Genomic DNA, 18,214 nt, shown 5'->3' with positions numbered 1-18,214 from the left:
TTGTTGATAGATTATCCATGGTATATAAGTTTTTTGTTACGTATTCATGGATAATATTTTTTAATAATACTTATTTAAATTGTTACGTGTAGGTAACAATGGATAAGTCGATGAATATTACCGATATGAGTTATGGCATTGCATCAAGGTATAACGTCATCCTTCTTTTTCTTTCTCTCCACCAAAGCATGATGTTTTCCCTCTTAGAAGTCAACCATCGAGAGATAGTTCTGTTCATCGCATTATATGTATTGGTCATGTATATGACAATCATTTTGTTCAAGTATAGCAATGATAACGACATTCGTTGATTTTCGTATTATAGCATGTTTATGAACATTTGAATGTGTACTTGTCATTGTAACAAGTATTTCTAAGAGATGGTTGTCCCATGCTGCCAATAGCTTTGCTATGGTCACCACATTGTCATTATCAAGCAAAAAATTGACCTAATCATTATATTAGTCGAATGCACAAGTATACTAATTACATGAGGTTGACCACACAACATGTTGATTTAGGAGAAGATAGAACATTTTTTTTATTGTTTACTTGTTTGTAACTTATGTAGTTGTAATGTCATGGATAATGCATGCAACACTTTCTAATCATATTTGCGTAATAAACATATTGTTTTCGATTGAACATAATAGTCAAATACTAAATAAATGCATATGTTAACCATACTCATATACATCGTCAATCAAATAATACAAATACTAAATAGTGCTCAGTCATAGTGTATACAAATATTAAATAGTATTCAGTCAATCCCAATTATCATGATCCTAGTCCACCATGAGATTTGTCCTGTGTATCCCTCCTTTGTCTAGAGCAAACATAAACATTTCCTTGCTCAATGACAACCTTGGATAATGTTAAATAGTGCTCAGTTATAGCGTATGCATTAGTTCCAACAGTGACCATCCTCATATTTACCATATGTTCCAAGTTTTCTGCTATCTTTTGGCAAACGGCCTACAACATTAAAAACAACATCAATATAATTACCTAGATTATGTAACAAAACAATATATTAGTGAAATTGTAAATATTATACCATTGCATGTCAAGGCATGTTTGTATCAATAGTTGTAGTTGTAGCTAGTTGTGGCATAACTACTATGTGAACAAAAAACATAGGTGGATTTGGTATAATATATGTATCATCATGCACCATGGGTGAAAGCCTAAGAGCCTCCCCAAGCTGTGGCGAACTCATGAATGGATGAAATATCATATAAAACCACTCTATGTAGCCTACTGCACACTGATCAGGAAAACTACAAAACTATCCAACAGGTGCAAGGTATTGAGAAAACTGAAGCCATCTATCATCAATCTCCTCTGTGGATAGAGATGGAGCAGTAGGGAGTAGAGGAATGGATTGAACATAACCAAACTATCGTAATACCTTCTTTGGTTGGTGTCTAACAATAGATGAACCCCATCCGATATGTCTAAAAAATAATGAAATGAGCTTAAATTCTTTGAAAGCATGGTGATAATCATAAGGTATCCAACAAATAGCATTTGGCATCTTCCTATCCAAGCGCTTGTGATAGGTCGTCACTGGTAATGTCTTCCCACACTTCCAGCGACAAGCATGTGGTTTCTTCTCATGGTAATCCTCATCAACAATAATATTTGCAATCGTAGGGAAATGCTCGTAGATCCAAGACTACACATTAAAAAACACCAATAACAATTCTAATCAATAGCAATATAAAGTTTAAAACAAATAAAAATGATAAAAATTAATATAATTACTTGCAAGAGAGTGATATATCCTACAAGATGTTTTGTGGTATGCTTGAACACAATATTCAGATTGTCATACATATGCACTAGTGCAGCCGCTCCCCATGAAAAGCCTCTAGAGTGATTAAGGTCACAAAATGCGCCCAAGCACTCATAAGTGTGGTACTCTTTTCAACATATAGTGTGCAGCCTACAAGATGTAATAAATATGCTCGACCTGCTAGTGTTCATTATCTTGTGTCACATTTGATTAAGGTCATATTTAAAAAATACCAATAACAATCCTCATCAACGATAAACATTTCTACTTAAAGCCTAATGCAATCTTCTGGTTCAACCATAATCTACAAGTTTGCATTTTAATATCAATTAATGTCATTGTTCTCTTACTAAAAAACTAACTAAAAAATTTACGATAATTTTTAAACATATTCCGATTATGTTTTTCATCTAACCTAAATGCTTGATTCACCAATAATACACATTCACTTCAAATCAACCCACAACTTCAACAAAATAGTCTTAAATTGAAAAATAAAACCATACTATAATAAATGTTCTAAAACTATAGTAGTATTTATTAAATGTAGTATATTTTAAGAAATGTAATAAAAAAATTTAAATTAACTTTAAATGATTAATCAAGCAAGCTAAAATATAACATCAAAATCAATCTACAAATTTATTTTAATTATATTATAAATAACTAAGTAATTATTTTATAATAACTAACTATTTTAATACTTATATATATATATATATATATATATATATATATATATATATATATTTAAAAATCAATTTATAAATTTTTTATACTTGAAATTAGTATTTATATAAATATTTAATATTATTAATGTAATGATATTCATACAAATAATCACTATTAACATTTTTCTTATACAATACTACCTATTTTTGTTATTTAACTAAATTTTTTAAAAAATTACATTATAAAAATTTCCCCATTTTCTTATTCAATTATTTTATATATAACTATTTAAATATACAAAAGTACTAAAATAGTTATTCATAAAATAATTAAAAATACATACAATTATACGGATTAACAATTTGTATAGACCATACGAATTATCAATTCATATAGGTTCAATACACTGGAAAAAAAAAACACATAAGGTGACAACAGAGCTCACGGTGGCTAACGAGAGCGATAGCATAACGATGACGGACACAACGACAATCATAGACAGATTGATGAAGATGAACCATGGATTGATAAAGATCAAGCACGAATTGAAGAGATGAGGATGGGAGAATTTCAGATAGCAAAACTGAAAGAAGAAAATGGTGTAAGTGTGAATGGTGTGAGAGGAGAGACGGATTGGGATTTCGTATTTCAAATTTTAAGTGAGAAACAAATTTGACTTTTGACTCCATATGCCAGATGTAGAAGAAATTGGGCTAGTGTAGGAAGAAATTCCCATGAAAAAGAGAGAGAAAATAAAGAGAAACTCTTTCAAACTGTGATCCTATAATTGTACTTTCTGCCCTAGTATGAAATTTTGCCATGTGTTCATCATGCCCATTAAGTAACATCCATGACAATAACATGGAATGCAATTTACAATTTCTCTTCCCCCAAGTATACAATTCACTATTATTAATATTAAAAATATTTTCTTTTATAATAAAAGAAAATAATAGCCCACATACCCTTTTTTTTATCAACCAATATTAGTTGTTAATTTTGTTGGAAATGTTAGTGAAAGAAATTCAAACTAGAAAATCTCCCTTCTACTATTCCTTTCAACGACCACACAAACCTTATAACAACAATAACCCATATATTTAACTTGGCATATGCTAAGTGAGGTAAAGTGAGTTTTGAAAATATGTAAAATATGTAATTAAGAATTTTCTGCAACATGAAAATATGTAAAATAATGGTCATATATACAATTTTTGAACAACTGTCAAAATATACACAATTGTGTGCAGTAAGGTAGACAGAATTCTCTTACAAAAATGTATCACGAATTAATCGTGCTAAAACCCGAGAAGATAATCTGCTAACAACCTCCGGAAGCACTTTAACAGAGATGCCTGGTAACACTGGGAGAAGCTCTTGGATAATCTGAGGAATATTCAGTGCCTATGGCCACCCACAACCAAATAGATGGATAAATAAGTATGTCGAACCTTTTTAGCTGACAAAAATATGAACGCACTAATATTTAGCAAATTTTTTCTAACATTTTTTATTATTAGTTGGAATTTATTGAAAACTACAAAATTATGAGTGGATGCTCATTAAATAAGCAGTGAAACCCACCTAAATTTGTGATTTTCAATAAATTTTGACCTATAACAAAGAGTGTATTTAAAAGAGTATGTTAAAAAGTGTGTTGCTAAAATTTCTCTTGTTGAAAAGAACCACTGCAAAGAGTACAAAAATAAAAATCATGACTTTCAGCAGTGAATTCTTCATTACCTGACCAGATGTTCTTGATAGGGAACTTCCAGCAGTCAAGAACTCCACCACCATCTGGACATTGTTCAATATAACTTCATCCTCTTCAGTTATGGTGGGTATAAGAGCCGCAGGCTTAAAGGGTCCCACTGTAGGTACCATGCTGAAAACAGGGGTTACATTCTGAACTCCTAGCAAGGACATTACTCTCACCAGTTGTTCCCTTGTTACTGCATCGATGCCCTTGACGATCTGCATTCCACTAGCAATAATGTTAGTCAAATATTTAGAAACCATAAACTCCACAAATGCACAGAAGTGAGGAATTAGCAGTCATTCAAATTTCAGTAACTTCCACCAAATTGGCTCAATCATCTCACTCTCACATATAGTCATTAGATAAACATAATGGCTGGCTGTTCTATAGATTCATACTTATATGCCTACTTGTAGGATCAGTTAAACAAAAAAAAAAAGAGTCAAGGGGGAGAAGGTGAAAGTCAGTATATTCTAGAAAGAGTAGAATAACTAAATTCCTTCACATCTAGAAAGATTCAAAGCAAACAAGATAGGGAGCTGTATAAAAAAACATTGATAATTATCATATGAAAATATGTGATTTTAGGTATAGAGGTAGGAACAGAGATGAAAAAAACACATTGTTATGAATTGAAATCTAGAGCAATGTGATGATATGTTTATAAAACCGAGAGCACTAACACGTTTATACTAATCATAATCCTAACTAATTAAAGAAACAAATCATGACAAGGAAATATGTAAACTAATAATAATTGAGGATAATCTAAGACATGATAAGATATTTATGGATATCCATGTATTCTAACAATCACAATATATAAGTTTCTTCAATGCTTCTAGAAAGTACCTCGTCCAAAAGAAATTCTCGGAAAAAATTCCCCCTGTCAGACAACAAAAACGCTAAAGCTGCCCTTGTTTGCACTGGCTGCTGTGATAGAGGAATGACAGATTGGAATCCTGGCAACAAATATTCTGACTGACTAGTAGAAAGAATCCCAAGTTCAGCCATATTCCCATTCATGTTCTCTCCACCGCCACTTTTGGCAGCAGTAATAAAATTCTCAAAGGCTTGCATGACATCAATAAATCTTTCAGCATCAAAAACCCCAGATTTCCCATATATAGTGTAACGCAGAGCATCCCTTAGCCGAGGAGATTCATCTGTGAGGAGCCTCTATAAGAGAATGTGATGAATATCAATTCAGATTATTCAGAAGAATCAAAAGAGTGTAATATAATAACAGAAGCCAGTTACAAGTGTGGTCATGCAAAATCATAGTGGTTTAGTGTCCAAAGAAACTAACCAGACTGTCAAAATCCATTCTTGTGTCAAATGAAAACAATATAAAGTCAGTCAATAATGATAGTTGTAGAAAATTTCGATGAAGTGTTCATCATATTTCACAAAACTGAAAGTCTGAGATTTATTGTGTTCAAAACTCAAAAGTTGTTTTTCCTCTCATGCATTCTGTATAAAATTGTTATTCCTGACTCATATGCCTTTCTCTAAACCAGGAACATTTCAAACTTAAACAATGTTCACCCTTTATTTCCAGACACTAAACAGAAACTTTTCCATCCAATCCATATGCCATTGTCTTCATTCTTTTTTCCATTGAATGATACAATTTTAACTATGATAACCCAACAAAATCGTGCTAATTATCCCTTTCATGCTGTTCATGATTATGTTCATTGAAATCAAAACCAACGAATAATCTTATCTGCGTCTAGTAAACCTCAAATTTTCAAGCAAACTCAGCGATGAATTATACAGAAATTTTAACACCAACATGTGCCCATTGGCAAATAATAGAAGCCAATATTTAAAGAATGAAACAAGCAACCAAAAATTCCACAGACTATTATACCTGTGCAATATAAGGATAAGCCTCGTCAACAATGGCAAATTCAGAATTTCCTACTAAAGCTATCCCTTCCAGAACCCCAATAGCTCTAATTATAAGGGCAAAGTATGGGGGTATCCTAAAAGGATAATCAAAGGTAATTTGAGCTAAATCTGATGCCAGCTCCTGAAAATTGATGTTTTTTGCCCCTCCACCTTCTAAGGCCTGATCAAAAACCTTGGCAAGAACTGGTAAGATAGGCTCCAAATTGACTCCATCGGGAATAAAACCAAGTTTAACAAAGTCTTTTACTATGGCTGGATAATCCCGATGGATGAGATGAGCAATTGCTTCGATCATTCCATACTTTTGATCATCAGTCAGTTTTGTAACAAGCCCTGGGTGCAACATAAAACTTCCATCATTTATCACAATGATTAGGATCTAGGAACGAAAGTATTTAACCTAAGAAATATAGTTGTTCATGTAAACAGAACCACTCTGAAGAATAATACCCAGGCACAGTTGCAAATAAAGCACACTTGTCTAATTGTTTAAAGATAAGCCACAAACAAAATCTGAAAGATATTAACATATATATTATCACCCAATAAGATATTATGCTTTATCCCGTACAAAGAATCTTTCAAGATTAAATCTCATGTAATTTTTGTTAATATTATTCTAAATCTTATCTAATTAATGGTTAACCAATTGAACCAGATACTTTTTGCATTCATTGCCTGGTCTGGAATGGGTATTTCATTTTTCATAGATAGAAAGAACAGAGTGAATATTTTCATTTCAGGATAAGAAATAGAAAATTAAGAGAACCATGAAGATAAATGGTGCTATAAAAATATCCCCATAATTATATATTGATATGAAGAAAATATATAGTTTCTTAGAATAATTTATTTGCCGACAAATATTATCAGATTTAGGACAGTAAACCTAACATTAAAAGAACAAGAAGCTGCATTTGTCTCTCCTAATCACGAGAAAAAAAGTAGTTTACAAATATACAAGATTTCACTACCAGTTATAACAGAAATGATTTTTACCAAAGTCAAGTATGGCAAGTTTTCCATCAGGAGTGCGGATCAAATTTCCCGGGTGTGGATCAGCATGAAAAAATCCAGTATCTAGAAGCTGAAATAAAATGAAAATAAATCAATACAAAAATATAATAGTTTAGGCAGAATTTACTTATTATATATCAATATTTTCTTGGAATACAATACTGTCTGCCAAACTTGCAAATTGCAATACCATAATCAATACGATATAGTGATATACACATGGACCAAAGTTTGGGTTTACCATCCCATTAAAATATACAATGGTCTACTAAATGTGTAGAAATTTTAGTAAAAGAGTAAACGAATTGTAAGGAAAAACACTCAGATATACAAGATGGATGATACACAATGACTGCATTTAAAAAAAAATGTTAGCTGAAAGCTCAGCGATTTTAATGCATAATGCCAGCTGAAAGCACCAAAATCACCTGTTTTAGATAGCAGATGACTCCAACATTAACCAGTTCTCCAACATCACTTTCTGTGCTCTGTGACAGCTTCTCTCCATCAATCCATTCTGTCGTAAGAACCCTCCTTGATGTATATTTATGGTAGGTTCTTGGTATGACAACCTGAAACTAAAACTGTTAGAAAAAGCAAGAAAATTCTCTTTGTGACCACTCTTATTATTTGGGAACAATTCTAAGAGATAATACAAAAGTTTTGGCATGCATGTTGTCCTGACAATTTTTAATTAAGTTGTTTCTTCAAATGCCATCAAACACTATTTGCAGATAGCCAGATACTGATGATTGGTTGTGAAAAGATGTAACACATTAACAATTGTTTATGAGCTGAACATCTATTAGGTACAATAAATTTGTAACTTAATGGCCAGAAAATATAGCATTAATATTCTCAGTTTGAACATAGTCATTAAGCATATACAAGCAGTGCCTTGGCCATTAGTAGATATGGAGGCCTAATAAATAGAAATATTATTCCATCCTGATAAAACTCAGCCTTGTTTCTTTGCTTTTAATTTTTCTGCCATCAAATAAAAACACCACTTCGTTTAGAGTACACATACACTGAATGAAATTAAATATACATTCTTGTAGCTACATATACATCCTTAACCAGTCCAAAAATGCTAAAGAAAAAATGAAAAATAAATAACTAATCTGCCTATGAAGCATTCATAGACACCATAAATATCGATTGTCAAATTTTTGTTTTTCGGTTAATGGCACAACTTAACCTAGAAATTGTCAAATCTAAAGCAAAAGATTTTAGAAGAGGCAGTATGATTGTATGAATGCTCATGCAGTCTAGTTTGGCCAAATTGGGAAGTTAAGATTTTGAATATACTTCTTGTGCTCTTAGGTCCTATTATTAGAGACAACAGACTACTAGTTTTTTCTGTGGTGTAAGAAACTTACAAGAAATTTTAGATGGTTAGAAGGGTCATTTTTATTTAGCCATTAAGTCAAATTAATGGTATTAGAGGTAGTCCATCTAGATTAAATATCTATATTCTCCCTTTTCTAAGCGAAAGTAGGAGTAGCCAGGGGATGTTAAATAATTACATGGAATTTCCCTTGGACAGCAGCCGATTATAGTAAGGAAGATGATCCAGTGAATTAAGAAGTTTGTTGTAATGTACAAGCCTAGCAAAGAGAATGGTTGCATCTCCTACCACTACCACCATCTGATTCACCATATATTGAGGTTGAAATAAAACAAGCATGATTTATACATGATTAAAATTTAAAAGTGGTAAAAAAAAGAAAACAAATTAACAATTAAAAGACTTGCCTGTGGTAGGTCTTTCCTCATCATTTCTGCAAAACGGTTTCCATTTTCACCTTCATTCACATAGTCTAACTCCTCAAAAAATCGAGCAGCCCACTCATCAACCAACCCAACCACATCAATGGAGACCTGCAAAATGTTAGGTAAAAGCTTGTTGGATTGAGAAACAGACATTTGTAATGATGAATTACTTTAGTATCACCAATTTTCTGCTACCAAGTGTCATTTTTATGAAATAAATAAACAGATATTACTTTAAGTCTCTGCTCACAAGAATTTAACTTGCCTGAGGAAACTTTCGAAGAGCCAAACCCAGGTTCCTAATAATAAATAAATCTATTGTAACTGTCTCAAGAACGAAAGGTCTTTGCACTTTAACAGCCACCAAATCCCCATTTTCCATTAGGCGACCCTTGTATACCTGTCCAAGAGATGCTGCATAGGTTTCACAAAAAGATAGATACATGTTGATTAATTAACATAAAAAACCAGCCCCGAGAGACGGTACTTTTCTACTAAGAAAGTAATATATCTAACTGGTTGTCTGAAGAGCTACCAGCTGCAATGGGAGAAGATGATAGTTCAGAATAGATGTTTTGCCATGGCTGACCAAGCTCCTCCTCAATTAGAGCCATAGCCACATCATCTGCAAATGAAGGAACCTTTGCATTTTATGGTATCCCCCCACCCCCATCAAGAACAAAGGAGTCTCAGCAAAAGGAATAACTTACAACATCAGAAATCAAAAAGTAATTGTGTGATCGCTAATAATTTTCAATATTTACAGTACTCAGACTATAATTCTTATATGTAGTGATCTTGGTTCTACCTAATTAAATAAGCTAACAGAAGTAATATGGTAAGTAAATATTGAATATGCTACCAGTCCAACTATGTTTCATTTTTCTGAAATGAAGAATAGGTATTTGTTTTTAAGCTGCTCAGATTGACTGTAGAAATAAATCAACAAATCAAATTGTTAAAGGTGTGAATGTAGGAATATAGGTTTTTTATGATGTCAAAGTATAATCAAACAAGATTGCTTCAACAAACATTCAAGGTTAAGCAAACAGAGATTGCTTCAAGATTAATTCAAGATCAAGCAAACTAGATCAAGAAAAAGATAAGGTCTTAGTTTATTTGTTAAAAGAATCTCACTGGTTGATCAATTTTGGCCTCAAACAGTTATTTTCAAACAAAACAAGGCACTGGTAATCGATTACCAGACATTGTAATCAATTACCAGAGACAAGATTTCAAATGAGTTTTTCAAAAGAATTTTGAAATTTGAATTTTAAATCTTATAATCGATTACCAAATGTTTGTAATCGATTACCAGTCACGACACTTCAGAAAATACTTTGAAAATTCATGACCTTTCAAAAATACAACTGTGTAATCTCTTCTCTTCGTACCCCATTGCCCAGAGGCTCTTCGCTATGCGAAGGTATGGGGGAGGGATGTTGTACGCAGCCTTACCCTTGCATATGCAAAGAGGCTGTTTCCGGATTCAAACCCATGACCAACAAGTCATCAAGGCACAACTTTACCGCTGCACCAGGGCTCGTCCTCAACTGTGTAATCGATTATCAAAAACCTGTAATCGATTACCAGTGAGAAAATTTCAAAAAAATTGTTTGAAAAGACACATTTCTTCAAACCATTTTGAAAAGACACAATAGATCTATATATATGTGTTTGACTTCAAAAAGCAAGAGAGAGATGTTCAAAGAGAACTTAATTGAAAAATGCTCTCTAAACAACTATTGCCCAAACACTTGCAAATCTATTGAGAATTCTTCTAGGATCTTCAATTTGTATCATCTACTCTAAAGAAGAGAAATATTTTTTGTTCATCTCATAAACTCAGTTGTAATCAAGAGACTGATCGTCTCTTGGATTGTGAGAATATAGAACACAAGGGTGAGGGATCCCAAAGTATGTTCAAAGTCTATAAAGGATTTACAGAGATAGTGGAAAATCTCAAGTTCGGGAAGTGACCAAACCAGTATAAATTGAGTTTGCATTTCTCTCTTCCCTTATCTCAGTTATTTTATTGCAGATTATTTTGTCTTGCGCAATTAAAAGAATATTATCACATTAATTGCTTTTTCTTCTTATGCTGCTGCATTCTGAGTCTATCATTTAAAAGGAAGTTAAAGTTTTTTAGTGGGAAAATTTTGAAACTTAATTCACCCCTCTTAAGTTATTGAAGTCACTTGTCCAACAAAAAGAAGTTCTTTGGATCACTATTCTCCCAATGACAAGCTATGTATGACAATTTAAATTTGTTTTAAAATAGAAACAATGACCTGCAGAAGAGAAAAAGAAAGGTTAAGGAGCAACACGCTTACTTTATCACATAGCTTCTGCAGCTCCGTCATTGCTACGGGTGACAGTATATCAGGTCGAATGCTCAATGCTTGCCCGAGTTTTATGTACGCTGGACCCAAAGATGTCACAATTTCACGTAACTCAATGGCCCTAGCAACTTCATTCTGGTTATGGAAAGAGGACAAAAGAATAACCAAAATGTAATCTCAAAAATTGCATTTTTGAACAAATACTATAAAGAAACCATTACTATTTACGAAGAAGCTTAAATATTTATCTATGCACACAGAAGCTCAAGCCATAAGCTCTTAAATACAGAACTAGAACACTAGTATACAGCCCTATTTATTCATTATTTAGATATATAACAAAAATTTACAGTAATATTTACATAATTTATAAATAATATTTAAATTTTTTTAATATAGTTGATTTATATATTTACTGTATACAAAATCATTAGACCTGAATCACATGATTTATGATAAGACATTAAAGCATTCTTTGATCCATTCCACCAATCCACCTACTAGAAAAAGGCTTTTAATTTTGTTACTGTATATTTATTGTATTGTATACAGAATAAAATACTTTTGTTAGAGAACATCACTATTCGAAAACTAGATAACTTCTTACATATATTTACATTTTTTCTTTTCTTTTCTGTTTCTGGTTTTTAGATCCCTTACTTTGGAGGATTTCTTATAATAAAACTTCTCTTTCTGTCAAAAGATAAAAGCCAATTCAGCAGTGTGCTTGATTTAGGGCTAGTTTGTTTTTTTTTTTAAAAAAAAATAACAAATGATTTTAATTAAAAAGATATGTTTAAAGAATTTATAGTAATTACGAAAATTCATTAAGAAAACAAAAAATAATTTTAATCCTTTCTTAGAAGCCAAAAATAGTACACGCCACAGGAGAAAAAAAGCTCTAAAAATATAAAAAAATTCCTCCAAAGCATAGGAACTAACATAACACAACAATCATAATTCAGGCAAAGTAAAGAAAAAAGGCAACAGCAAGTCAGCAATCACGAGCTTAAGAATGCAGGTAAGCTATTTTCCCTGAAGACGTTCGGAGAATTACCTCTTTAACCTTCTTGTTAATCACATCCCCGGCAATGCGAGAAAGAAAACCTCCTGCAACTGATAGCAACTGCACAATGCGCGTTGCAACCGCGCGTGGACGTTTTCCCCAATATGCAGAAATGCTGGCAGGATCATACACCAATGGCAAAAACTCACTACTCTCGTCTACCTACACCATTACATTACGAAACACCAATTTTCTGTTACATTCCTCATCAAAAATGAGGTTCAAACAAGTTTACTTCTTAATGGTTGAAAATTTGGTTGACAGAAATCATAACATATCAATGATTTACAGTTTTTGCCACTTTTCATGCAAAACAAGTTCAATTTTTTAAGCAACTTTCTTTTTATTTCAGTTTTTGTAAAATCATTTCTAAAAATTGTAAAAATTAAGTGGTTTTAGTCTAACGTAAAGGACCAAATAATATCATTTTATAAGCAGAAACTAAAAAAATAAATTTTTATAAGAAATAAAATAAAAGAAAAATGTCATATTTTTATATTAAAAAGTATATTTAAAGTAGAGTGTTGTGACGGTGCAAAAGGATTTTTAACAATATAATCATTTAAAAGTTGTTGACATTGATAATAACTACCTTCAGAATTATACATATAATTCCTTAAGAAACTTAAGTAACAGAGCATAGAAATTATTAAATTAAACTCAAATATAATATCTTAAGAATCTCAAATAATAGAAATTATTATCAAATTAAACGCAGATAATATCTATTCTGGAAAATTTTCAATTTCAACACCTCAACAAGACGAAGTTCAACATCGTCCTCAGCGAAGAGCGAGTCCCTCAAATTCTGGCCTCGAAGACCCCTCATGAGCGTCGCTAACTGTTCATCCTCTTCCATTTGCGCCCTCACTCTCTTAATCTCCTTCGAAACATCTCCAATTCTCTGCCACAATCACCACAAACAACAACAACACCACCACACACGAGACTAATTACTTTTGCTTCAATTAAACAATAGCCGATTCAAATTGAATCAATTCCGGAATCGGAGAAGAAGTTACCGTGGAGACGCCGCCATTGACGGCTCTGGTCGGAGGCGGCCTCGAGTTTGCTCCGTTGACGGCGGGTTTCGGCTCGGCGGAGACGGCGAAGACACGGCTGGAGCGACGGCGTAGGAGGAGGAGGTTGCTGTGGCGGCGGTGGCGCGGGGAAGGAGAGGAGGCGCGATGGAAGGGATCGATTCCGCAGGAGACGAGCTGCGATGCCGCGTCCATGGCGAAACCGTGATTCTCTTCTCTCTTCTTCTTCGCTTCGGTGGTTCTAGAGAGAGAAACTCGTATTGGTGGTTGTCATTTGGTACGAATAGGAACTGTGAAATGAACTCAATGAAGTGCTAGTGGTGCGAAAGAAACTGTGATGTGTGTGCGTTAGTTTTTGCAGAAGGAGCCAAGGTGGAGAGCTATTTTTTTTGAAGAAAAAAAAATTTGATTTATTTTTGGTTTACATGTGAGCCACGTAACTCACGTTCCTTGAATGTGAGATTTTCTTTGGTTTTTGAACGATGGGAAATTTTTTGACTGGCTTTAGATTAAAATACTTGAGAAAAAATAGTGCTGCCTTTTATAATGAAAGTGATACAGACTTGCATGTATATTAAGAAATATTGGAAAATAAGAAAAGTGTTATTTTATTTTATTTATTTTGAAGAAATGTTTGGTTCAACTTGCATGTATTACGTTGATTGTTTTTTTTTCTCTGTCCACAAGTTAACCATGATAAAATCGTGATAGTAAGAGCTTGAGATGTAAATATAGCTGGCATTGTTCTTTTTTTCTGAGATTTTTCTCTCTGTATTTTGTATTAAAAATTACACGCTTAAGTTTAGGTTAAACTTAAAATTTATAGATTAAATCTAAAAAACAACTCAATTCTTATTAATCATGTTGTTAGCTTTTTATGTTAACTTAAACGATTATGTAATACATTTGATGACCATGTAAATTAATAGTTGTCATGTTTTATTTAGGTAACTATCATTAAAAAGTTAACTTTTTAATTTAATATGGAAACTTAATAACTTGTTATCATTTCAGTATTTGAACTTAACCATTTGTTGTCATGTGTCAAAAAGTTAATTTTTTTTATCATATTGTTTAAGTTAATAAAAAAAATCAAAGACATGAATAATTTATCGTATTTTTTGTAAATTTAGAGACAATTTTAGTTTTCATTTTTAGGGATCTAATTATCACTTACTAACAATTTTAATGACGAAAATAAGTATTTACCCTTTAGCTCATGCAGGCTTCTTCCATTTTGATCTTGAAAACTAAATATTGTACAAGTTATCATTTAACTCTATATTTATAACTTGTTTATTAAATTTTAATACATTGATAAAATTACCAAATGTTATATTTATTAAATAATATAAGATACTAATTAATAAATTATTAAACCTTCCGATAAGAAGTTATTGTTACTACAATTTTTTAAAAAGGATAAACATTGTTTTTAGTTCCCAAACTTTTCAATATTTATGATATTGGTCCTTAAAATTTTTGAGGATTGATAAAACGTCACACTTTTTTTTGATCCATTATTTTCATCTATTTTGATCGTTAAAGTGATGATGTGACATCAATTTTATTATAATTCATTTCTAGTGGTTGAAAATCATCAAAAATTACATAGATTAATTGTTTTTGAAAGAATTTTAATTTTTTGTTACTTATAACAACCACAAAATGTAAAAATATGAAAAATAACATGTTTAATCGATTCCCTCTTAGAAAATAGACAAACACAATGGATGGAAAAAGAAATTCAGCGTCAACCAATCATAAAAAAAAATTTAAAGACCAAAATCATAAATGTCAAAAAGTCATGGACTAAAAACATTGTTTACCCTTTAAGATAATTATATTAAAATTAGCAAATATTTTATATATTATAATTTTACACTATTAGTAAATAGTATATTATTTATAAAAAAAATTGATGATAATAAGTGCCTTTAACACATGGTGAAAATATTCTTACCGTGATTTATAAAACAATCTTATCTTATTTTTTCAATTGAATTTTTTTTTGTATTAATCTATACCAATAATAAAAGGAATATCCACGTTTGATGTCTATATTTTATTAAATAATATTATCTTTAAATCACTTAAACTTTCAATTTTTTCTAACTTAGATTAACTTCTCATTACTTTCATATTGTTGCTAGTTTTTCTACGTTTGATGTCTATATTTTATTAAATAATATTATCTTTAAATCACTTAAACTTTCAATTTTTTCTAACTTAGATTAACTTCTCATTACTTTCATATTGTTGTTAGTTTTTATTCTGTCATTTTTTTTATTAATGATTAACTGAATTTAACTTCTGTTTTTTAATTTAAAAAAATTAGAGAAGCACGAAATATTTCTCTTTCCCTAGTTTAAGGAATTAATTAACGAGAACATGAAATGGAAACGGGAAATTCTCTTACCTTAAAAAGAAAAAAACAAATTTATGAAGGGCATTTGGGCATGATACTTGTTGGCTTACCGGCCTCACATGTTGTGTGATGGTGTGTTGTTCCCTCTGATGGGATAAAGGGGTTTGGCATGCCATTATGGCCACGCATTTTTTGTTTTGTCGCTCTGCGTTAGCGTCAACTGTGTCAATGACGTGTTAATATTAAAATGATAAGGTGAACAAGCAACTAAGTCTTCTACCGGTGATCAGTAATTAGTAGTTACAATAATTAGATATAATATTAAAATACTGAACGAAAAGAATTAATTGTTTTTATTCAATTAATATACCTGATATAACAGGTTTATTACCGGATAAATAATATTTAAAAATTACACACGCTATTCTCTCTCCTTTATCGACTTTCTCTTGTGATCATTTTCGAAAACTATTTTCAATCTTAAGCCTGTATCATATATGCTTGTACATTCCTTTCTCTCATAAACCTGTTGGAAAAATAACACTCTTACATCACTATATCATCGTTGGATATATATATTCTTACAAATAAAATTATCCATGCCCACAAAGAATATTGAGAACACATACAAAGATTACACTATAGAAAAAATAATAACAAACACAAGATTTTAATGTGGTTCCACACCTCTTGCTTACGTCCACGGAATTGTCTCAAAAAGTATTTTCCTATCCCAAGATTATAACCCTCTCCAAATAGTGTATCACTCTACAAACCTAAGTACACCACTCAATGATTACAAGAAATAATAACACTCTCACACAAAGACACTTTTCTCCCAACAAAGTGACTTTGTTTCACAATCTCTCTTCTCACGCACTTTCTCTACATGTGTGTTATTTTTCTCCACTAATTTTCTTATCTATTTATAGTGAAGATTGTCACAAACTATAATAAATAAGTTCTTATCATACCCTAATTTTGTCTAGGGACTATCGTTCATTGATTTTTTTATCCTTGCTAGTCGACTTACGGTGTTGAAAGCCAGTTACAGTGCAAAATAAAGGATCATTCATTGTTTTGATCAAGAATGCAAAAAATACCACAAAAAGGGGGGCAAAAGGGTCTTTTCCTTGGTTTTCCTAGACCCTAGCTTGCGTAGGCTAGCCTTTGGCTCACCTGGGCCACCAAATAACTACATGGTGAAGAAACCAACTCGCCTGGGCGAGTTCATTGCTTCAGCACTAAGTTTCAGCTTGCTTGGGCGAGCTGCCTTTGCCCCAAGTGCCCATTTTCTTATAAATAGGCGTGCTAGGGAGGCTGAGAAAGGGTTTCAAGGTTCAGAAGTTGGGGAAATTGAGAGAAGACAGAAAGAAGAAGAAGAAAGAAGAGGAAACTAAGCTGAGGCGTTACCGAATCGCGACCGCGATCATTCCCTACATCGTTCCTTGTTCGGTGTTCTTCATGCGACCGTCGGTTAGTTTTGTTTTTAAGATTTGAATGTGATCTATGTACCCTTAGAGGCCCCCCTTGTTATTATGTGCATATTCATCTTCTTCATCTATCATCGGCGATCCCGTTTTTCTTTGTAAAGTTCAATCTTAACCGATCACTGGTGTTGTAAAGTTGTCTTAAAAGAGGATCGAAATTTAATAAACAAAACCAAGATAAAACCAACTCATAACTAACTTCTTTTTTTTTTAACAAATATCAATTGAGATCGTTTCAAGGTCTAATGCCTTAACGATTCTCTCTGCTTTTCAAAATTTAAAACATCATTTCAAGGTTCAACGCCTTAAATGACCTTTTGTTTGCAATTAAAATCAATCTTTCAAAAACATAAAATCAATTTAACACAAAAACTTTCAGACCTAAAGAACTATGTGGATCTAGATTTCTCATCGCACCTGAGGATACGTAGGAGCAAGGGCAACACCCTTGTCAACCCCAAAAAAATAAAAAATAATAAAAGAGAAAATACATAATTTTGAAGTCATGTTTTACACACTCGATTAAAGGCTGCCATCCCTTGTGACGGGCATGTGGGGGTGTTAATACCTTCCCCATGCGTAAACAACTCTCGAACCCTTATTTTCAAAAGTCCCAGACCTTGTTTTGGTTTTTCTAACGTTTTTCTCGAATAAACGTTGGTGGCGACTCCCACGCATTTTCCTTTTTGGAACATGCTCCTTTTTCTTTTCGCCTCGCACTCCCGTCATAGGGTAGGTTGTGACAGATGATGACTCCATTGGGGACCGTTAGAGAGTTAAGTTATTTGATTAATGTGCAATGTTTTATCATGACTTCTTATTTATTTATACTCCCTCTTCTCTTTTATCTTTTGTTTTGTCCATATTTGTGTATAAACTTTGCTATGTTATTGTGTTTGGTGTGTGTCTGTCTATCGATTGCATTCGTAGTTAGAAGTATTTTTGTTATATGCACACATGGCACCT

At 32.2% G+C, this 18,214-nt stretch overlaps 2 protein-coding genes across 6 annotated transcripts; both read right to left on the bottom strand.

Moving 5' to 3' along the window:
* Positions 1–651: 651 nt before the first annotated feature.
* LOC114401516 lies at positions 652–2,161 on the bottom strand. 2 transcript variants are annotated; one of them, XR_003664290.1, is made up of 3 exons: positions 1,795–2,161; positions 1,061–1,681; positions 652–978 (listed from the first exon to the last, which is right to left on the bottom strand). XR_003664290.1 is itself a non-coding variant. In XM_028364036.1 (3 exons), exons 1-3 carry the CDS (start codon positions 1,840–1,842, stop codon positions 781–783), a joined length of 513 nt encoding a protein of 170 aa, XP_028219837.1. In that variant the 5' UTR covers positions 1,843–2,158; the 3' UTR covers positions 653–780. The 2 variants fall into 2 exon arrangements, 1 of the variants encoding a protein (XP_028219837.1); XM_028364036.1 differs by having other exon boundaries at positions 653–978; positions 1,415–1,681; positions 1,795–2,158.
* A 1,432-nt stretch (positions 2,162–3,593) lies between these two features.
* LOC114403080 (uncharacterized protein sll0005-like) lies at positions 3,594–13,763 on the bottom strand. 4 transcript variants are annotated; one of them, XM_028365807.1, is made up of 13 exons: positions 13,373–13,763; positions 13,105–13,254; positions 12,342–12,512; positions 11,276–11,419; positions 9,478–9,583; positions 9,208–9,356; positions 8,925–9,050; positions 7,595–7,738; positions 7,149–7,236; positions 6,109–6,482; positions 5,085–5,411; positions 4,217–4,447; positions 3,594–3,932 (listed from the first exon to the last, which is right to left on the bottom strand). In XM_028365807.1, exons 1-13 carry the CDS (start codon positions 13,583–13,585, stop codon positions 3,816–3,818), a joined length of 2,340 nt encoding a protein of 779 aa, XP_028221608.1. In that variant the 5' UTR covers positions 13,586–13,763; the 3' UTR covers positions 3,594–3,815. The 4 variants fall into 4 exon arrangements, 2 of the variants coding, with proteins under 2 accessions (XP_028221608.1, XP_028221607.1); XM_028365806.1 differs by having other exon boundaries at positions 3,630–3,877; XR_003664578.1 differs by having other exon boundaries at positions 3,736–3,877; positions 4,217–4,457.
* Positions 13,764–18,214: the final 4,451 nt, after the last annotated feature.

The sequence above is a fragment of the Glycine soja genome, chromosome 20, assembly GCF_004193775.1.
Source record: "Glycine soja cultivar W05 chromosome 20, ASM419377v2, whole genome shotgun sequence".
NCBI lineage: Eukaryota > Viridiplantae > Streptophyta > Magnoliopsida > Fabales > Fabaceae > Glycine > Glycine soja.
The sequence above is the reverse complement of the archived record's forward strand: the minus strand, read 5'-3'. Positions and strand labels throughout refer to the sequence as shown.